The following is a 21,707-nucleotide window of genomic DNA, read 5'->3' as shown; positions in this document are numbered from 1 at the left end:
GGCTTTTTAGTGTTTCTTCTACTTTGAAAAATCTCGCCTGTAAAGGAGCCGACTGGAGGCTTAGTCTTCAGGACAGGGCAGGACAGGGAGCCAGGACGGAGGAAGGGAGCCACCAGCAAGGCTACTGTCCCAGGTCCTCTGGCTAGAAGAGGCTCCCTCCTGGGACCAGAGGGCCTCTTTCCTTGCCTCTGGGGTCAGGTGCGGTGAGGGGCTGGTGTGAGAAGGGGTTCCTTGTGTTGGGGGTGGGACTCACACCTGCATCTGGACCAGGTCAACGATGCCATTGGAAACGAGTGGCCCTGGATCTACTTTGTCACCCTCATCCTGCTGGGCTCCTTCTTCATCCTCAACCTGGTGCTGGGCGTCCTGAGCGGGTAAGGGGCTCAGAGGCAGCTGGGAGAGGGAAGAAGAGGGGGAGGGGGAGGGGAGAAAGAGGGGGGGGGGGGGAAAGGGGGGAGGGGAGGGAGAAAGAAGGGGAGGGGGAGATGTGGCTTAGAAGCCCACTCCTCCCTGGGTCCCCTTTAGCCCAGCACATGCTCCCTATTAGCAAGGAGGAGAGCAGGAGCCCCCCCCCCCAACTCGTCACGTTTCTCTCTTCTCCCCAAGGCTTTTCCATCCTCTCTTCCTTCCATCCCCTGCATGAAGCCCCCAGGATCCCAGCCTCCTGTCCCTGCACGGGCTGGGCTGGGCTAGGGCTCAGCCCTGAGCCTGGCCTTTGGGTTGAGCACACATTCTCATGAGCAAGAGGGCCCAAGTTTAAACCCTTGCATTACTGCTTGGTGGCTATGTGACCTGTGCCTCATTACCTAACCTTTCTGGGCCTTATCTGTCACATAGGAATAATTCGGTTCCTGTTTCGCAGGGAGGATTACATGAATTAACATCTATAAAGCGCTTTGAACAGGGTCCAGCACATCATAGGCGCTAAGTATTCATGGGCATCATTAACAAGAGCTGTTTTCCTGTGACGGCTCCGCCCCAGCCGCAGCAGGCAGCCTGGAGTGGCCATCAGCCCCCTTCTGCCTTGCCATCATCCACTCCAGAATCCCAGGCGCTGGACACACAATCCAGGGGTCTGGGGACTTGGATGGGAAGAACTTGACCTTTATTTGTATTAACTCTCACTGAAATTTGCCTTTTCCTTTCATGGAGAATGCAGGCAGCAAGCCACAGTGGCAGCAGCACTGCCAGAGACTTGTCCTAATAGGAATGACAATTGTTGCAAAGAACACTGCTTTGAAATTGTGATAGTTATTAGACTTTCGACTACATCTTGCTAATTAATGAATTAATAAAGAAGCACATATAGGAGTTCCCATTGTGGCTCAGTGGCTTAAAACCCGACACAGTGTCCTTGAGACACAGGTTCAATCCCTGATCTTGCTCAGTGGGTTAAGGATCTGGTGTTGCTGTGGCTGTGGCTGCAGAATAGGCCTGCAGCTCCTATTCAACCCCTAGCCCAAGAACTTCCATATGCTGCAGGTGCGGCTATAAATGGGGTTGGTAGATGCAAACTATTGCATTTATTTATTTATTTATTTATTTTTGTCTTTTTGCCTTTTCTAGGGCTGCTCCGGTGGCATACGGAGAGCAGAGGCTAGGGGTGGAATCAGAGCCGTAACCACTGGCCTACTCCAGAGCCACAGCAACATGGGATCCAAGCTGCATCTGCAACCTACACCACAGCTCACAGCCACACTGGATCCTTAACCCACTGAGCAAGGCCAGGGACCAAACCCGCAACCTCATGGTTCCTGATCAGATTTGTTAACCACTGCACCACAACAGGAACTCCAGAAACTATTGCGTTTAGAATGGAAATGCAATGAGATCCCACTGTACAGCACAGGGAGCTATATCCAATCTCTTGTAATGGAACATGATGGATGAAAAATATCATGAGAAAAGGAATGTATATATGTGTATAACTGGGTTAGCTGCTATACAGCAGAAATTGACAGAATGTTGTAAATCAACTGTAATACAATTTTAAAAAAAAAAAAAAGAAAAAGAAAGAAGCAAATATAGGAGTCCTCTTTGTGGTGAAGCAGAAATGAATCTGAACAGGATCCATGAGGAAGCATGTTCCATCCCTGGCCTCGCTCAGTGGGTTAAGGATCTGGAATTGCCATGAGCTATGGGGTAGGTTGCAGATGTGGCTCGGATCCCACGTGGCTGTGGCTGTGGCGTAAGCCGGCAGCTACAGCTCCGATTCAACCCCTAGCCTCTGCTGCAGGTGTGGCCCTAAAAAGCAAAAAAAAAAAAAAAAATTTTTTTAAAGAAGCGTATATATTATCACAATTTCTTTGTATTTCAATAGCCACACTTTCATGAAATCCATTCCTCTGTCAGGCTGTGGTTTTATTTTGAGCATCTTATAACATAGGCTTCCTGGGATCACCAAAGGGGCCAGGGCACAAAACAGTGAAGAGCAGACCTGGCCCCTGCCCCAGGGAGCCCTGCCCGGCTGGATCCCCATCCACCCTGCTTGGGTGCCCAGGGCTGCCTCTGCTGCTGTGAAGGCTCGCTGACCCATGGGGGACCTTGTGTTCCTTTCCTTGCTGCTAGTTGCTTCTAGACCCAGGAGCATTCCCCCAGGCCTTCAGTCTGGAAGTAGAACTCAAATCCCCAGGCAGCTGAATGGGTCAGGGCAACAAGGGAGGGCAGAGGTCCCAGGACCGATTCTGAAAGCAATGGATGGTGTGTCTCTAAGCCCATGTCCAATGTCACCCAAAACAAGGAAGGAGAAATGAGCCGGGATGAGAAGAGATGCAGGAGTGGCCTGGGTCCCAGAGGGCAGGGCTGATGAGGGGGACAGGGGCTATCCCTCAGCCACCTCAAAGGGCCCCTGGACCCCAGGTGACAGCCGGGCCAGAGGGAGGCACACGTCCAGCCTGGAATGAGCCCCCTCATCCCAGAAGCATCACTCTCCCCACCTGCTCTTCCTGCAGAGAGTTCACCAAGGAGAGGGAGAAGGCCAAGTCCAGGGGAACCTTCCAGAAGTTGAGGGAGAAGCAGCAGCTGGAGGAGGACCTCCGGGGCTACCTGAGCTGGGTCACACAGGGCGAAGTCATGGACGTGGACGACCTGAGAGAAGGTGGCTGCTGCGGGTCACGGACGGCACCCCCACCACCACCAGAGCTGCCCTGGCACTTGGCACCCAGAGAGGCACTTCCCAATATGACCCCCCCCACCTGCGTCCTGGGCCCCTGGGGCAGGGACAACATCACCACTTCGCAGATGAGAAAGTCCTGGCCTTAGAGGGTGTGCCTGACACCTGGCAATGGGGGCGCCAGCTGGGCACAAGGCCCTCCCGGAGCGCAAAGGACCAAATTTCTGAGCTGTCCCTTGTAACCCTCCCTCCCGGCAGATGCAGGGGACCTGGAGCTCAGGAAAGCGCAGAGGGAGGGGTTCAGGCCCACCAGGCCCACAGTCACAGGTGTCCCCAGTCCATGGGCCCTTCCCAGGTGTGTCCAGCCCAGAGGGACCCAGAAGCCTGGCCAACTGTATGTACCTCTCTGTCCCCAGGGAAGCTGACTTCAGATGAAGGTGGCTCCGACACCGAGAGCCTCTATGAAATCGCGGGCTTGAACAAAATCATCCAGTTTGTGTGAGTACCAGCCTAGCTCCCGCTCCTCCCAGCCCCCCAGCTCCCCAAGACTTGGAGTTAAAGCGGGCACCTCCCCTAGGTGGCTTTGGGTCACTTTCCCTTAGTGCAATCAGAGGACACTCAGCAGCTGCCCTATTTAGACTCCGCATAAGGCAGGAACAGGGAGCCGGGGGTGGGGTGGGATGGGGTGGGGTGGGGGTGATTAGTCCTGAAAACCTCTGCTCCAGAGGGGGAGGCTGGGGCTATAGAGAAGCAGCAGAAGCATCTCAGGCAGGGGGCTGCAGACAGGATGCTAGAAGCTCGGGTGCCTTTGTCTCAAGAGGACCATGTGTTCGTTGATGGGCTGCTTCCTTTTGCAAATTCATACCTCATGGTGGTTTTGAAAGACCCAACAATAAATACATCAAAGAAAAGATGAGGGCCCCTCCCCTGCTGCCCTTCCTAGAGGTAACCATGGTAACAGATTCGAATCCCTCCAAGGCCTCTTCTACGCTTTCATCTCTCTTACACGGGCTCACACACGGGTGTGCACACAAACACACACCCTAGGTTTTTTTGGTTTTGTTTCCGCTTTTTGCATGGTGGGGTTTCTCATTTAACCACAGTCACTTTGGAGCCAAAAACAGTACCCAACACACAGCGGGGCTTGGTGGATAATTGAAAACGATCCACGTATAAACTAGTAACTGACATTTTTATTGTAAAATGATCTATGGATGGCAACTTTATACGCACATAAACCTCTTTTTTAAGACTTTCTCAGGAGTTCCCGTCGTGGCTCAGTGGTTAAGGAATCTGACTAGGAACCATGAGGTTGTGGGTTCAATCCATGGCCTTGTTCAATGGGTTAAGGATCTGGTGTTGCCATGAGGTGTGGTGTAAGTTGCAGACGGGGCTCAGATCCTGGGTGGCTGTGGCTGTGGTGGAGGCTGGCAGCTGTAGCTCTGATTCAGCCCCTAGCCTGGGAATTTCCATATGCCGCAGGTGTGGCCCTAAAAAGATAAAAGACAAAAAGAAAAGACAAAAAGAAATCAGTCTGCCTCTGCAGCTCACCTCGTTGGCTCCTCCGAGTGGCCAGAGGAGGGAGTGGGTGGGCAGGCTAAGCGTGGCTGGAGTTGGCTCCCCTGAAAGCAACCTCGGGAAGGTAACCTTGGCCCCATCCCCCCACCTCCTCCGCAGCCGACACTGGAGGCAGTGGAACCGCATCTTCCGCTGGAAGTGCCACGAGGTGGTGAAGTCCAGGGTCTTCTACTGGCTGGTCATCCTCATCGTGGCCCTGAACACCCTGTCCATCGCCTCGGAGCACCACCACCAGCCTCTCTGGTTGACCCACTTGCAAGGTGAGACATGCGCTGGATGCCCAGCCGGCGGCACCTCAGGTTTCGAAGAAGAGGTCAGTAGATACGGACATTGTTTTCTAGAAATTCTAGGCAGTGGGACTCTCCCCCTCATGACATTACTGGGGACTGGGGACAAGGACACCACCACTTAGGGACCAGGAGCTTGCTTGCCAGGAGTCTGGGTAAATGATTCCAGTTACAGACCCTGGATGCACAGATTACCGGCAATTGAGCACTTTGTGCATTCAAGTTCAAGTTCAACTCCAGAAACAGCGGTCATCTGCCAACTATTTATTGCACATATGCTCTATGCAAGGCCGAGAAAAGAACCTGAGATACACAGAGAGGAACGTACGGCTCTTGCCCTCGGAGGCTTTGTTAGCCAGAGAAGAAAACAGACTCCACTTACTGGTATCAGGTCGGTAGAAGCAGGGCTGTGATGGAGGGGAAGAGTTCCCACTGTGGCGCAACAGGATCGGCAGTGTCACTGCAGCACCAGGACGAAGGTCCGATCCCCAGCCTGGCATAGGGGGTTAAAGCATCTGGCGTTGCCGCAGCTGTGGCAAAAGTCATAACTGCAGCTTGGATCTGATCCCTGAACCGGGGGCTCCATGTGCTGTGAGGCGACTAAAAATGAAAAAAAAAAAAAGAAAAGGAAATTCCCATTGTGACTCAGCGGAAAGGAATCTGACTAGTATCCACGAGGACACAGGTTCAATCCCTTGCCTCACTCAAGTGGGTTAAGGAACCGGCATGGCCATGAGCTGTGGTGTAGGTCACAGATGTGGCTTGGATCTTGCATTGCTGTGGCTGTGGTGTAGGCCAGCAGTTGTAGCTCCGATTCAACCCCTCGCCCGGAAACCTCCATATGCTGCAGGTGTGGCCCTAAAAAGACAAAAAATAATAATAATAATAATAATGGAGGGGAGGTTGGAACTCTGTGAATTTTAAAGACTGGGTAGACAAGCCCCACCCTTGTCGAGGGTGGAGGGAATTCCCATGGAAAGAGCAGCAGATGCAAAGATGTGGGGACATAGGGCAGGGCGCTGAACCCAGGAGCCACAGAACTTGGTGTGTGACTGAGAGCCGGTGGCTGTGTTTGCTCACACACTTCGGTGAAGTGTCAGGACTTTAAACTGCAGCCACTGGGAAGCTGAGGAAGAGTTAGAAGCAGGAACGGAGTATGATCAGACTCAAGTTCTTGTGGACCGTGTGGGAGGTTGATCAGTCAGCGGGTTCCTGTAACAGGGGATCCTTGCATGGGGAGCTCCGGATGGTGACCAGGAGTAAAGAAACCTGTCCCCTGTCCCTCCAAGCACTGCCTAAGCCATGATAGCAGAATTCCAAAGAGAGAAAAGGAGGTCTCTGGTGGCAGAAATGAAGAAGCAACTTGGAGCTGCAGCAGGGGCTCGTGAGTTGACCTCCAAGAACATTCTAGACCTAGACCCCAAAGGAGGGCTGAACACCCACACAGAACAGGAGACAGGGCCAAGGGTCTGCAGAGGTGGGGCTGGGCTGACCACCACACAGAGCCTGGGCCGGAGGGGTGGGGGCTGCCCCAGGTGAGGATGTAACAATCTCGCTGCCCATGTCCGGGGACAGCTGGGAGCTTCTCCCTCTGGTGGCTCTGGAGGAAGGAAAAGCATCTCAAAGGAAACAGCAAAATCCAGTCTCTGCCTATGCAGGTGTGGGGTCCAGCTTGCACATCCCTTGTGGTACAGGGATCCTAAAGGCAGGACCAAGGAACATCAAAGCCTCGGGGCACACAAGTGAAACCCTGAGGGCACCCAGTGGAAGCAAACGTGATCCACCCTTTAAGGCCACTTTCCCACCAAGGCAGACAGAATTCCTCCAGGGAAAAGTGTCTCCCAAAGATGGGCTTGCAAAAGAACTGCCAACCAGATAAAGGGCAGGGCCACTCTAGGAAGAGTGATCAGCATGACCAACAGGAGCTAGTGACCCCAAGGGCCTGAGAGTAGAACAGCAAGGAAGACTCTATGTTTAATATGATGGCAGAGATTAAAAGAAGGAAAAGAGCTAGAAAAGAAGACTGTGTTTTTCTATGAGAATGAGATAGGAAACTACAGATCAAATGCAGGCATCTATGTATCCATCCATCTATTCGTCCTTCCATTATCCATCCACCCATCCATCCACTCATTATCCATCCATCCACCCATCCATCCCATCCATCCATCCATCATCATCCATCCACCCCATATCATCCATCCACCCATCCATCCATCCATTCATCCATCCCCATCCATCCATCATCCATCCCCCCATCCATCATTATCTATCTATCCCCCATCCACCATCATCCATCCACCCCCATCCATCCCCCCCCATCCATCCCCCCCCCCCCCCCCCCCCCCCCCCATCCCCACCCCCCCCCCATCCCTCCATCCATCCACCCCCATCCACCACCCCATCCCCCCCATCCATTCATTATCCATCCATCCATCCATTCATTATCCATCCATCCACCCATCATCCATCCATCCATTATCCATCCATCCACCCATCCATCCATTCATTCCTTGTAACCAATTTCTTGAGAGCCCCCGAATGTGTCAAGTATTGCCAATGCATTGTCCACGACCGAATGTGGGCAAGATGTGAACACTGCCCATTGAGAGGAGTCAGAGATGAATTTGAGTTTCCTGACCCACACAGATAAATGGATGGTAGTTCCCCTTGCTGAGATGGGGAAGGCTGTCAGTGACCAGGTATTTGGGGTGGAAGGAAGATGGCCAGTTCCCATCAGCTTAGTCTTGGGCATGTTAATTGAAGGTGCCATTGAGACATCCCAATGAGATGTTGAGAAGGCAGAAGGAAAGTAGGTCTGGGACTCAGTGGCGAGGTCTGGGTTGAAGAATTAAAATCTAGAGTATTGGTAGGCATGACCAATGACACTAGACATCACTAGCTCCCCAAAGGACAGCGTGTACTCATATACACGGCTAAGTCCAGCACTCAGGGGAACCTAGGGGATACACCTGCAAAGGGGCACAGGAGAAGTCCAGAAGGATGTGGTGTCCGGGAAGCCAAGGAAAGAATATTTGAAAAAGCAAGAGGCTGCTCACCAGTGCCCATGCTTCTAGGAGGATCCCAAGGAAACAAGGTTAAGATGCTCGCGGGATGGTGGGTGGGGAGAGGAGGGGTGTGTTTGCCAAGACAGGGTGGTTTAGCTTCTCAGAAATCTAGATTGTCCCTTCAATGGTGAAAATTCACCAGGTTTTACTGGATTTGGAGGGTAGGTTGCCTTGGAAACGTGGGGAGGGGGTCGGGGCAGGACGGGGAGGGAGGGTGGCACTGAGCCGCGTGGCCACCCCGCAGACGTGGCCAACCGGGTGCTGCTGTCCCTGTTCACGGTGGAGATGCTGATGAAGATGTACGGGCTGGGCCTGCGCCAGTACTTCATGTCCATCTTCAATCGCTTCGACTGCTTCGTCGTGTGCAGTGGCATCCTGGAGATCCTGCTGGTGGAGTCGGGTGTCATGACGCCCCTGGGCATCTCGGTGCTGCGCTGCATCCGCCTCCTCAGGATCTTCAAGATCACCAAGTGAGCGCCCCGTGCCCCCGCTCTGCCCCGCCCCCTAGAGGTCACCTCCGGCTCAGCAAGAGGAGGGACCTTCCTCTTTCAGCTTCTCTCTACTGCTCTCCTGCCTCTTGCCATGGGCTATGGCCATGGTGCAACGAGGGGGCGTGGAAAAGAGGGAAGAGGAGAAGATGAGACTGGGAGAGAGAGGGAGGAAAGGAAGATGAAGTGGGGGAGGAGAAGTAGGGGGAGCAGAGAAGGGGGTATAGGATCATCGCCTGAGCTGGGCTGCGCTGGGCACGGAGCTCAGGATGCACAGCCAAGAGTGGTCCTTCCCTCGTGGGGTTTGTAGTCTCGTGGTGGCAGCAGAAGCTAAACTGCCCTCATCCTACTAAACAGAATGAAATGACAGAATGAGCTATGGCGAAGAAGCTGGGCACCCCCTGAGATCCAGGCAGCCCCTTCCCCTGCGTCCCACAGCCCCAGCCTCCCTCCCTGCAGCCCCCCAGCCTCAGGAACCCCGGTGGGGGCCGCCCCCCTCCTGCAGGTACTGGACGTCTCTGAGCAACCTGGTGGCGTCCCTGCTCAACTCCATCCGCTCCATCGCTCCCTGCTGCTGCTGCTCTTCCTCTTCATCATCATCTGTGCCCTGCTGGGCATGCAGCTCTTCGGGGGTAGGTACGACTTTGAGGACACAGAGGTGCGGCGCAGCAACTTCGACAACTTCCCGCAGGCCCTCATCAGCGTCTTCCAGGTAGGCTGTGCCAGAGGGCCAGAGCCTGCTTCTCCCCCCTCTGAGATCAAGGCAGGTACCACCTCCTCCAGGAAGCCTTCTCTGATCCGATGTCCCTCTCCGCAACCCCTCTTCCCCACCACCGCATCCGCTGTCTGTCTCCTGCCTGTCTGTCTCCTCCAGGCTCCAGAGCCTGGTGCTGTGCCCAGTGTGTCCTATTTGTCCTCATCCCTGCCCCAGCAGAGTGCTGGCCCACAGTAGGACAACAGTGCATGAGTGAAGGGGTTGGTGGGTGGCAGCTTTCTCTTCCATGTGCTGACAGTATCTCTGAGCCCAAGGTCACAAGGTGGCCCGTCCCTCCCCAGTGAGAGCCCCAGAGGGACACACAAAGCACATCCTACTGCAGAGACACAGCTCAGCCAGTGCTCACTAACGCCACCTAAGGGAACGCGCCTGGACTTCCCAGGCCCTTAGGCCATAGCCGCCTCCCTGGGGAGCTGCCCCAAGCTAGAGACGCTCCTCTTGTCACAGCCACTGCTCAGGGGACCCTCCTCTAATTGCCAGCGGGAAGGCACTCTGCCAAAAGGCTGACCTGCCACCTGGCGCACCCTCTGTCTTCCACCCAACCCCAGCTGCTCGGACTTGGTGTCCTTCAAGGCACCTGACCGTTCATGTTCTTTGTGGCAGCTGGAGGGGCTGGAGGGACAGGGGTGCCACGGGGGCAGCACAGTTAAGCCTGGGCATTAGGAACAGAGTGTGGGGAAGCCGTGACCCCACCACCAAACCCCTCGGCCCAGAAGAGCCAGCAGCGAGGTTTTTGATGAAGTTGAGGAGAACAGGGACTTTCACCCTGTGCGGGGATGACGACGAGAGGACAGGTCTGGGGGCAGCTGCAGAGGTGGGAGGGGACTTTCAGACAAGGCGGACCTGAAGTTCTCATTGTGGCTCAGTGGTTAACAAATCTGACTGGTATCCATGAGTTGCGGGTTCGATCCCTGGCCTTGCTCAGTGGGGATCCGGCGTTGCCAGGGACTGTAGTGTAGGTCACAGATGTGGCTTGGATCCCGTGTTGCTATGGCTGTGGTATAGGCTGGTAGCTACAGCTCCGATTTGATCTCTACCCTGGGACCCTCCATATGCCACGGGTGTGGCCCTAAAGAGACAAAAAAAAAAAAAAAGCCAAGGCAGTCCCCAGAGAAGATGCTCTAGTCCCTCTGTGCCTCGTCCCGGCAGGTGCTGACAGGGGAGGACTGGAACTCGGTCATGTACAATGGCATCATGGCCTATGGCGGCCCATCCTACCCTGGTGTGCTCGTTTGCATCTATTTCATCATCCTCTTCGTCTGCGGCAACTGTATCCCCCCCGGACAGGTGCAGGGAGCAGGCAGAGCCTGGGGAGGGGGCTGGGCTTACAGTGGGGGGCAGGGTGCCCAGGCCCCCTGTGGGGTGCACTGGGGCTCACTGGATGGGGAGATAGGACTGGGCAGGTAGCTTCATGGGTACGGCTGCAGGATGGTGCTTCCAGCAGGGAAGCACAGGTGATGAGAGATGAATCAGTCCCAAGAAGAAGCGGACCTGGAACAGGAAGGACGGGCTCTGCTGAAGAGCCATGAAGGTGGTGGGACAGTCAGGGCCAGAGGTTGGGGGCAGGCAGCAAGAACCCAGGGACCCAGGGGGTTTGAGCGTGGTCAGGTGCAGGGGCGGGGGAGACGGGACAGGACAGCTGGCCATGCCCCTGGGGACTGATGCCTGCAGGGAAGGGAGGGACGAACCTGCCCTGAGCCTGTGTGACTCCCCTCCCCTTGCGGGGCCACTACCCCACAGCCAGCACAGGAGCTGGGGTCAGTCCTGGGCCGGAACAGAACAGTGTTCAAAGGCCACAGTGGGTGGGGGCCCATCATGGGCCCCCCGCAGGCTGCCTGCCCTGAGGTCCTACCCCCAGGCCTGTGCCCTCCCCCGGGGCAGCTCTGGAAGAGGGACCCCAATGACCCCACCACCAGAGCTCCTTAGCAGGCGGCCCCAGACATCCTGCTCAACGTCTTTCTGGCCATCGCGGTGGACAACCTGGCGGAGGCGGAGAGCTTGACTTCTGCCCAGAAGGCCAAGGCTGAGGAGCGCAGGCGCAGGAAGATGTCCAAGTGAGCCAGGCACCGCCCAGTGGGCGGGACCTGCGGGGCATTGGGCGGGGCCTCCCTGGGGGCAGACGCCAAGTCCCCTGGGGTGTCTGGAGGGCAGGATGAGAGGGAACCGGGGTCCAGGGTCCCTCCCGCCAGCCCTGCTGCAGAGTCGCTGCCCTTCCTGGCTGGGGTCCCTTCCTTGTGCTGAGTCCCAGGCTCCAGTGAGTTTGCAGGTTAACCCTTCGCAGCCTGGGACCCTCCCCCTGGGAGGCGAGGCAGGGTGGGTCTTCCAGACAGTGTTTCTCAAACTCTAACTGTGAAGGAACCGCCAGGAGATTGTATGAAAATACTGACTTGGATTCAGGGGGTCTGGGGCGGGGAAGGGTCTGCATTTCCAACCAGCTCCCAGTCGGAGATGCACGGAGAGGTTCTAGGCACAGACCTGCTTCCTCCAGTGTCTTTCCAGGGGGAGGAAGAGGGAGACAGAGGCCTGCCTTGGGGTCCAGACCTTTCCTGAGAGTGGAGCCCTCTCTTGAACCAAACCAGGCTCCCCATGTCTCAGGAACCAGGTCAAAGTCAGCTCCGCCCACTCGCCGCCCACCAGCCGCTGGCTGTGGCTGACTTGGGGCCTTGCCAGCCTGCTGTCCTGCTCCCCTCTCTGTCTTGCTCCTCCCTCCACGGCCCCACCCACCTCCCCAGCCCATGGGCCAGGTCTGCCGAGGGCATCATCAGGCCGAGCCCGTTCCCCAGAACCTTCTAGCTGGGGTTCCACTCTGGGCCTTCTTGGTCTGCTAACTCAGGGGGCTCCCTGACAAGTCAGAGGAAGAGAAGACGATGATGGCCAAGAAGCTCGAGCAGAAACCCAAGGGGGAAGGCATCCCCACCACTGCCAAGGTGAGCCCTTAGGTGCGGGGCAGGGCCGCAGAGGGCTGTGTGCCTGGGTACCAGCCAGGTGACGGCAGCTCTGCTCCATCCTGGGAGAGTCAGTGGCCACAGCTCCCTCAGGGAGTTCTTTGCACTGAGAGCCACAGATGCCCTAATCCGGGAACCAGACTTGCTCTGAGTCCCAGCGTCACACCCAAGTCAGGTGTCCCCTGCCCCCTTGACACCCCTGTTCCAAGGAGAGGAAGCAGAGCTCAAGTGGACCGGGTCCTGGCCTGGGGAGCAGAAACAAGCAGGGTGGCAGATGCACAGGCTCAGAGGGCTGGGTTCTGGCCTGGGGACCAAATATAGGCAGGGGTGGCAGGTGCATGGGCTCAGAGGGCCAGGATTCTGGCCTGGGGACCAGAAACAAGCAGGGGTGGCAGGTGCACAGGCTCAGAGGGCCAGGGCAGCTCAGGAAGCCTGTCTGATCTTTCTGGCCCTGGCTTCTCCTTTGTAAGATGGATGGACCTTAACAGCACCTGTCTCCCAGGCTAAGAGAGGCTTAGGTGAGCCGGCACCTGCGTGCCCTCCAGCCCACGTTCAGCACTGGGAACAGCAGCTTTGGTTTTCATCTTCCTCGTGTTCTTTCCTACAGCTGAAGATCGATGAGTTTGAATCCAACGTCAATGAGGTGAAAGACCCCTACCCCTCGGCCGACTTCCCTGGTGAGAGTCCTGGCACAGGGGTGGCACGTGCTGGGGGACTTCTCCCAGGACGGAATCCCTCTGTGTTCCCCACTGGAACAGCTTCTGTGCTGAGGACCTGGTTTTAAAGGAGCACAGACACTTGCAGGCATATGTATCTTCCAGTCCAGCCCCACCGGCCACATGGAGCAGATCATAGGTGGGGGGGCGGGGGGCTGGGGCTCAGGAAGGACAGAGGCCCGCCTGGTGACACGGAGGATCAGGGCAGAGCCAGGCCCAGAGGCAGCCCTCATCCTAAGCAGGGCCCCTCCTCCTCCAGCTTGTGAGCATCTGAGGGGGTGGGTCCAGCCCTGACACCATGCCATGCCAAGGCTCCTGACCTTGCTTCTGGCCCCACCTTTAGGGGTTCTGAGCCAGGCAGTTGAGTGGACAGCCCAGATCTGTGTGCCACAGGAAAGGGAGGTGCCTGGGTGCAACTCTGCTGGTGCCCTGGTGCGCCGGTGCTCTCTGATGCTTGCTGGCTGCTGGGGCTTCATGGCCCAGAAGCCAGCGGAGCATGGAAAGACACCCCAATTTCTCTCTCTCCTCCCTTAGGGGATGATGAGGAAGATGAGCCTGAGATCCCAATCAGCCCCCGACCACGTCCCCTGGCTGAGCTGCAACTGAAAGAGAAGGCCGTGCCCATTCCAGAAGCCAGTGCCTTCTTTATCTTCAGCCCCACCAACAAGTGGGTGGCCCCTTGGCAGCGGTGCTGGGTGGGCAGTGGAGCTCTCAGAGAGGGCTGCTTCCTGCTTTGAGAAGCCCCTTCTCCTGACTCTCTGGGCCTACAATTCAACTATGAGAAAGTCTTTCCTTTAGCTTAAGATCTCATGCCCCATTTAAAATGCTTGTATGTCCAGGGGGGAGGAATGCTTTCAGCCTCATCAGTTACTACACCTAAGAGGGTTACATATGGCTGTTCCTATCTGAGAGTCATTTTAGGTAGGACTAGGCAGTGAGAGCTGCTGGGGCTGTAGTTCTCACTAGCTTCACATTTTACATCTTTAAAATACAGACTATGGGAGTTCCCGTCATGGTGCAGTGGTTAACGAATCCGGCTAGGAACCATGAGGTTGCGGGTTCGATCCCTGGCCTTGCTCAGTGGGTTAAGGATCCGGCGTTGCCGTGAGCTGTGGTGTAACAGATGCAGCTCGGATCCTGCGTTGCTCTGGCTCTGGCATAGGCTGGCAGCTACAGCTCTGATTAGACCCCTAGCCTGGGAACCTCCATATGCCACGGGAGCGGCCCAAGAAATGACAAATAGACCAAAAATTAAAAAAAATAAAGTACAGACTATGGTACTCACGGCTCTCATCTGTCTGCCTCATGGGTGGAGGCGGACTGTCCATCCCGCTGTTCTGGTGGAAACCATGGGAGGGGGTGGAGTATTGGGAGAGGGTCTGGTCAGGGGGTGGGACGGGGACTGCAGGGACAGAATGTGGGGCCGGGCCCTGCACGTCCAGCCAGAGACCATCTGGATACGGCCTCTCCTCCTCCACTGACCGGGAGGGAGGTATCCAGGGATGGAGGCTGGTGGTGAATGCCCAGATCCCTGCCTCCTGGCCTCCCCCCGCCCCTGCAGGATCCGTGTCCTGTGTCACCGCATCGTCAACGCCACATGGTTCACCAACTTCATCCTGCTCTTCATCCTGCTCAGCAGCGCCGCGCTGGCCGCCGAGGACCCCATCCGGGCTGAGTCCATGAGGAACCAGGTGACAGAGGCTAGCCCAACACCTTCCCAACTCCAGGCCTCAGTCCCCTGCACTCCCCACTCGGATGCCCAGAGTTCAGCTGTATCCCCATCCAGGATAAGCGTCAGAGTCGCTTAGAGTTTAAATCCCTGGAGGGCCAAGACTGCCCAACCCACACTTCTGAACAGTGTTGTCACAACACAACAGCATAGACAGGCTCTTGTTGCTGGGTTTTAGAGGTGATGACAGTGGTAATGGTGATAGTGGTGGGTGGTGATGATGGTGATGATGGTGATGGTGAATGGTGAATGATGGAGTGGGTGTGAGGGGTGGTGATGGGGGTGATGGGGGGGGGAGGGGGGGGTGGGGTGATGATGGGGATGATAGTCGTGGTGATGGTAATGGAGGTGGTGGTGCTGATGATGAGGATGGTGATGATGATGGTGATACTGGTGCTGATGATGATGGGGGTTATGATGGTAGTGATGGTGGGGGTGCTGATGATAGTGGTGATGATAGTGGCAGTGATGGTAATGGAGGTGATGGTGCTGATAATGAAGATGGTGATGATGATGATAGTGGTGATGATGATGGTGATGGTGGGGGTGGTACTGGTGATGGTGATGATGGTGATACTGATGATGATGATGATGGGGATTATCTTGGTGGTGGTGATGTGGGTGGTGACAATGGTGATGATGATGGTGATCGAGGTGGTGGTCATGGTGACGATGGTGGTGGTGGCAGCAATGATGAGGTGCCAATGGTGATGGTGGTGACGCCGAGGAAGATAACGATGCTCTCATTGCTCTGCCTCTTCTCACTGACCCCTGCCCTGTCACCAGATCCTTGGGTATTTTGACATCGCGTTCACCTCTGTCTTCACTGTGGAGATTGTCCTCAAGGTGAGTGACAGCTGTGAGATCGCTGGGTGAGGGGCATCTCCAGGCCAGGGACCCAGACCTGTTTACACAGCTGCATTCCTTAGGGGCTGAATTGCAGGGAGGAAGGAAAAGCAGGAGGTGGCTGAGGGCAGCAGGGAAGGACCCACAGGACCCAGGAGACCGGGTGCTTCAGCTCACAAGCTGGAGTATAGGGGCCAGCGGGGGGCTGGGTGGAGGCACATGGTCCCATCCTTCTCAGCTGTGTGCCTCTCTGCAGAGCGCCCTCTGTGCCCGGAAGCCTTAGGCACTGTCTTCCACAGCGACCACACAGTTGCCTAAGAGTAGACCCAGGAGCTGTGATTTGTTCCCAGACCTTTGTTATCAGAGACTGCAAGGCGACCCCCAGGGTCCCAGAGAAGGGACCTGGTGGGGTTTCTGGCAGCTCTGCCCACTCGTGGCCCTCCCATCCCTCATCTGCAGCTCATCACCTGGGTCACACCATCATGGTGGGGGTGGGGGCAGAGGCCTCCCGTCTGTGACTGACACCCATAGCCCCAGCCTTCACCTCCATGAACCAGGAGGGGAGGGGGAGCTTTGTGGGGGGCAGTGGGACCAGGACAGGCTCAGCATGAAATCAAGACAGTCTCTCCTTTCAGGGCCGCCATTACTAAAGAGTTGAGCAGAGGGAGATGGTGGCTTCCCTAAGGTCCAGAAGACTTCCCAGAGGTGGTGACATTAGAGTTAGGCCTTGACGTTGGACAAGACTTTCCTAGGCAGAGAGCAGGGGCAGGGCAGGGGGACAAAACCATGGCAAATGCATTGAATGGCAATGTGGGGGACATGCTTGGGAGGAGACAGTGGCCCCTCTGAGCTGGGATACAGCAGGTGTGCAGAAGATGTGGGCTCCTTTTTTTTTTTTTTTTTTTTTTTTTTTTTTTTTTTTTTTTTTTGTCTTTTTGCCTTTTCTAGGGCCACTCCCGCAGCATATGGAGGTTCCCAGGCTAGGGGTCAAATCAGAGCTGTAGCCACCCGACTACACCAGAGCCACAGCAACTCGGGATCCGAGGCGTGTCTGCGGCTGACACCACAGCTCACGGCAATGCTGGATCATTAACCACTGAGCAAGGCCAGGGATCGAACCTGCAACCTCATGGTTCCTAGTCGGATTTGTTAACCACTGCGCCACAAGGGGAACTCCGAGGTGGGTTCCTCTTGACCCAGGACCCTGCCTGTCTCCCCAGATGACAGCCTACGGGGCCTTCCTGCACAAGGGCTCCTTCTGCCGCAACTACTTCAACATCTGGACCTGGTGGTGGTGGCTGTGTCCCTCATCTCCATGGGCCTTGAGTGAGCGGGGCCAGGGCCAGAGCGGGACCCCACCTGCTGTTGGCTTGTGGGCATGGAGATACAGGGGAGGGTCTCCCAGGGCCACTGAGGGGGTCGGGGGTCCTTGTTTTGTCACTGGCTGGACTGAAGTGACAAGGCTGAGTGGGCAGAGCGTGTGCTGGAGACCAGGAGGAGATGCAGAGAGGGGGGGTGGTCCTCCCCCCGCCAGGGGGCCCCGGCCCTGGTGCCTGGGTGCCCCAGTCTGCGAGCAGCCCTAGGGGAAGCCCTAATGGTGCCCCAACCAGTCCAGCCCAGGGGCAGGTGGCCCCTCCATCCTGGGGCAGAGCGCACGCGGCATTAACAGGAGGGACGGGGAGGCGGGCGCTGGTGTGCAGAGCTGGGGGCAGGAGGCGGCCCTCAGCCCCACCCTGGCTGCCCCCAGGTCCAGCGCCATCTCCGTGGTGAAAATCCTGAGGGTGCTGAGGGTGCTCCGTCCTCTCCGGGCCATCAACAGAGCCAAAGGGCTGAAGGTGACCCCAGGGAGGAATGGGGAAGGGAGGACCCTGGGGAGGGCCAGGAGGATCCTGGGGAGGGACATGCCCTGCAGGACCCCAGGGAGGGACAGGGATGGAGGACCCTGGGGCGGGGATGGGGCCGGCAGGCCTGACTCCAGACACGCAGCCCAAGCATTGTTGGGACCATTCCATCTCTTTTGTGTCCAAGGAGGTGGCTGAGGCTGGGCAGCCGTGCCCCCACAAGCCCCTCTGCCCCCAACAAGCTGGGCGCCCCCCCCCACCGGCCCTCTGGGCTGGGACAGCCCTGGAGGGCTGGGAGGTGCTGACCGGGCTTCCCTCCCCAGCACGTGGTGCAGTGCGTGTTCGTGGCCATCCGCACCATCGGGAACATCGTTCTGGTCACCACCCTCCTGCAGTTCATGTTCGCATGCATCGGCGTCCAGCTCTTCAAGGTGAGCCCCGCCTGCTGCTCCGGGGCCAGCCCTCGGCCAAGGTGGCAGCCGGTCCATACTCCCCGCAAGCAAAAGGGGTCCCGCATCTTGAAGGCAGCCGTCCTGCCGCACAAGCTTAGGGCTCAGCTCTCCTGAGTCTGGGTTCGGCTCCTAGGTGACACCCGCCTCCCCCTTCCCCGGGCTCTGCCAGCATCATCACCACGGGTACCTGCTGCCTCGCTGGCCCTCCCGGATGAAGGTCCACCTACCAGGCCTGCCGCACCCTCCCTGCTACCACCCACCGCCCCTCCAGTCCTGACGAATGCCGCCCTGCCCCCGCCACCCCGGGCCTCGGCACTGCGCATGCGCATACCCATCGTTGTGTCTGGCGTGGGTCGAATCCACACGGAGCCTCCGCAGGGGGGTATCCATCACCTCCCAGCCAGGAGCTCCCCTCTGGCTCTCACTTTCTGGGGAGAATCTATCTTCCCCCACGGAGCCCACCCCTGGATGCCTCTGGCTTTTAGATCACCTGCGGGATGCAGACATGGACACCTGGGGACACGTCCATTCATGACACTTCCTTCTAGGGCCTGGTGTGCTCCCGCCCCAAAGCACCATCTTTTAAATCAGGATTACGTACCTTGATCATTCTCCACCTGCAAGCGGCCCCTTACATTCCCTCACTCATTTAGCAAACACTCCGGAGACTTTTCTTGGTTCTGGGCCTCTACTAGGGCTTGCGGGCCAAAAAGTAAAGCCCACAAGGCCCTCCCTGTGGGCAGGGGTGAGCATTCAGGGTGGGGCTCCCAGAGGACCCTCAGGGGGGCCCAGTCCTGTTGGTCACTGTCCTGGAGGTGGGGAGCACCCGGGCTGAGATAGCTTAGCCTCAAAACCTAGCGCATCTAGCGCTCTGCATGTGGCCGTATCCCCAGCTCCAGCCAGCGGCCCCCCACCCTGACCCCAACCCCACTTCCACAGGCTGGGGGCCCTGAGACCACCTCAACCCCCAGCTCCCTCTGTGCATTCGTTTGTCATTACCGGACCCCCAGTTCCTGCTCAGATACCAAACATGGGGTATAGGTGGCATTTACATCACGGTAATGCCCTTGTCACGTGCCTCTGTGTTATATCAGGAGATTAACCCTGCTGTCCATGCTGGAGCCAGTGTTTGCTTTCAAGTGCCCAGAAACTGGCCTGCCTGCTTCTCCCCAGTGTCCCCTGTGTCCCCTTCCGTCCATTCGATCTGGAACATTAAGGGTGAGGTGGTAGGACAGGAGCCTGCAGGGAGGGGCGGCTGCGCTGTCAGCTGGTCCTGTGTCCTGGGCTCAGGCATCTTCCTCTCCGGCCTTTGCGGGAAAGATTCCAACTTAATTTAGCCACATTGAGACCTAACAATCAACTCCCTTTGTTCAAACAAATTCTGCGGGTGCCCAGTATGGGATGGAGATCAAAGGAGAAGCCACCCGGGCTGAAATCAGCAGAGGGATCAGAGCCCCTACCCAGCCCTGGGGTGTGGGGGGCTGTTGGGACGCCTGCTCCATTTCCAGATGAGAGATAAGCTGCGTCATCTGGGCCCAACTGGGCTCCATCCCTGGGCCACCCCAGGGGCCTGAGAAGGAAGGTGGGGGAGGAGGACACTACCTCTTCTTGCTCTGTGGGGGGAGACCCCGCAGTGGGGGACAAGGCCGGGGCTCCAGATGGGGGAGGGGAGCCCCAGCTGCACATGTGTTTCCCCTCTGCAGGCCCAGCCTGGGGCTCCCAGCAAAGCTCGTATCTAAGAAGCTGGCACCCAGCCTCCCAGCTGTCTGCCTGGCAGGGAGGGAACAGTGACCCAGGCCCTCCCTTCCACCCCATCCTTCAGTTCTGTTTCCATGACAACCTGTCTCCCTCTTTCCTGAATGCAGGGGAAGTTCTTCAGCTGCAACGACTTGTCCAAGATGACGGAGGAGGAGTGCAAGTGTGTGTGTTGGGGGGGGGGGCTCTGGGGCGGGGGCAGGCAGCCCTTCCGCTGGGGGAACTGGGGGACCTGAGTCCCTAGGCCCAGAGAGGTGCTCACAGAGGCCCCCTGCCTTGGGCACTGAGGGGAGGGTCCCTGGTCCCGATCTGCCCTGCTTCCGCATGCTCACCGCCCTAACCCAGAGGAGGCGGTGAGGGATGCGCATGCGCACAGCACGGTGACCCGGCCTCCCCACCCCCACTTCAGGGGCTACTACTATGTGTACAAGGACGGGGACCCCACGCAGATGGAGCTGCGGGCCCGCCAGTGGATACACAACGACTTCCACTTCGACAACGTGCTCTCAGCGATGATGTCACTCTTCACAGTGTCCACCTTCGAGGGGTGGCCTGAGTGAGTGAGGGCGGGGCCCGGCCCACACGGCCACGGGCCGGGCAGTGCCCACGGGCCGCCTGGTCTACTGCACCCCGGGGTGCCAGCGAGCTGCGCCGGCTCCCACGCTGTGTGCGCAGGGCTGCTGTGCTCACCTCACCCCAGAGACAGCCTGCCCGGGGCTCCCACGGCTGTGGCCCTCTGCCCACCGGGGGCCCAGCCGAGTGATGGGGAGCATCAGGCATCCTCAGAGAATGGCTGGCAGGCCCCTTCCAGGCTCCAATGCAGCCTTTCCTCACGTGGTCCTAACTTCCCCATCATGTGAGGGTCCAGAAGGCCCCCCGGGTCCCCAAACCTACCCTTCCCGGCCTGGCTCTGCCTCATCACACACCTCCCCCCTCCACCCCCCTGCTCGCCCCAGGCTGCTGTACAAGGCCATAGACTCTTACGAGGAGGACAAGGGCCCTGTGTACAACCACCGCGTGGAGATGGCCATCTTCTTCATCATCTACATCATCCTCATCGCCTTCTTCATGATGAACATCTTCGTGGGCTTTGTCATCGTCACCTTCCAGGAGCAGGGCGAGACCGAGTATAAGAACTGCGAGCTGAACAAGAACCAGGTGCCCGGCCACCTGCTCCAGGCCTCCTGCCTGCAACCACGGCTCTGGCCAGGGACAGGGGCCCTTGGGCTGGGGGGCGGGGGTGACCCCGGGCCCTCCCCCTGGACGCCCAGATCCCACTCCAACCCTTCTCTGCCCCGGGCGGTGCACTCGGTGGTCAGGGGGAGCCCTCGGGACATCCAGGGCCCAGGGCTGGGTGGGGGCTGAGCTGGAAATGGACCGTGATTGGCTCCTGGGGCACCCTCTTCCCTCCACAGCCCACAGGGGCCCCTGGCCTGTGGAAGGCAGGGTCCCCCAGCCCGGGGAGGAGGGAGGGGCGGGGGAGAGGGCCCTGGGGTGCTGACCGGCCTGTCCTGTCGTGTCTCAGCGCCAGTGTGTGCAGTACGCCTGAAGGCCCGCCCCCTCCGGTGCTACATCCCCAAAAACCCTTACCAGTACCAGGTGTGGTACGTGGTCACCTCCTCCTACTTCGAATACCTCATGTTCGCCCTCATCATGCTCAATACCATCTGCCTGGGCATGCAGGTAAGGGCCCTGGGACCAACGCCGACGGGCCCAGGACCCAAGCAGGGCAGGGGAGGCGGCTCCCGACTGGGGGCCCCAGCACACTCTTCCTGGCCCTGCTCTGTGCCAGTAACCACGGTGAGGTGCCCTACAGGTGGAAGAGGTGAACTAGACGCAGGCCCTGGTGCCAGGGGCTCAACACTTTCTTTTTTTCTTTTTTTTTTTTTTTTTTTTTTTTTTTTTTTTTTTGTCTTTTTCCCTTTACTAGGGCCGCTCCCGTGGCATATGGAGGTTCCCAGGCTAGGGGTTTAATCGGAGCTGTAGCCACCGGCCTATGCCAGAGCCACAGCAATGTGGATCCGAGCCACATCTGCGACCTATACCACAGCTCACAGCAACGCTGGATCCTTAACCCACTGAGCAAGGCCAGGGATCAAACCTGCAACTCATGGT

General features: G+C 57.7%; 1 protein-coding gene across 1 annotated transcript in view; it reads left to right on the top strand.

Moving 5' to 3' along the window:
- CACNA1S (calcium voltage-gated channel subunit alpha1 S) overlaps positions 1 to 21,707 on the top strand; it is a 64,097-nt gene that overhangs the window by 20,953 nt on the left and 21,437 nt on the right. Inside the window, 23 exon segments of the mRNA XM_021064504.1 lie at positions 271 to 374; positions 2,952 to 3,097; positions 3,529 to 3,610; positions 4,790 to 4,950; positions 8,290 to 8,515; positions 9,039 to 9,094; positions 9,097 to 9,245; positions 10,458 to 10,578; positions 11,248 to 11,362; positions 12,142 to 12,235; positions 12,861 to 12,930; positions 13,504 to 13,636; positions 14,531 to 14,660; positions 15,485 to 15,544; positions 16,765 to 16,819; positions 16,822 to 16,870; positions 17,292 to 17,379; positions 17,709 to 17,816; positions 19,703 to 19,755; positions 20,002 to 20,148; positions 20,549 to 20,750; positions 21,118 to 21,133; positions 21,136 to 21,275. Of these exon segments, the coding sequence (XP_020920163.1) occupies positions 271 to 374; positions 2,952 to 3,097; positions 3,529 to 3,610; positions 4,790 to 4,950; positions 8,290 to 8,515; positions 9,039 to 9,094; positions 9,097 to 9,245; positions 10,458 to 10,578; positions 11,248 to 11,362; positions 12,142 to 12,235; positions 12,861 to 12,930; positions 13,504 to 13,636; positions 14,531 to 14,660; positions 15,485 to 15,544; positions 16,765 to 16,819; positions 16,822 to 16,870; positions 17,292 to 17,379; positions 17,709 to 17,816; positions 19,703 to 19,755; positions 20,002 to 20,148; positions 20,549 to 20,750; positions 21,118 to 21,133; positions 21,136 to 21,275 (2,505 nt within the window).

This window comes from Sus scrofa, chromosome 10 (assembly GCF_000003025.6).
Source record: "Sus scrofa isolate TJ Tabasco breed Duroc chromosome 10, Sscrofa11.1, whole genome shotgun sequence".
Lineage (NCBI taxonomy): Eukaryota > Metazoa > Chordata > Mammalia > Artiodactyla > Suidae > Sus > Sus scrofa.
This window is presented reverse-complemented; position numbering and strand designations above follow the sequence as displayed.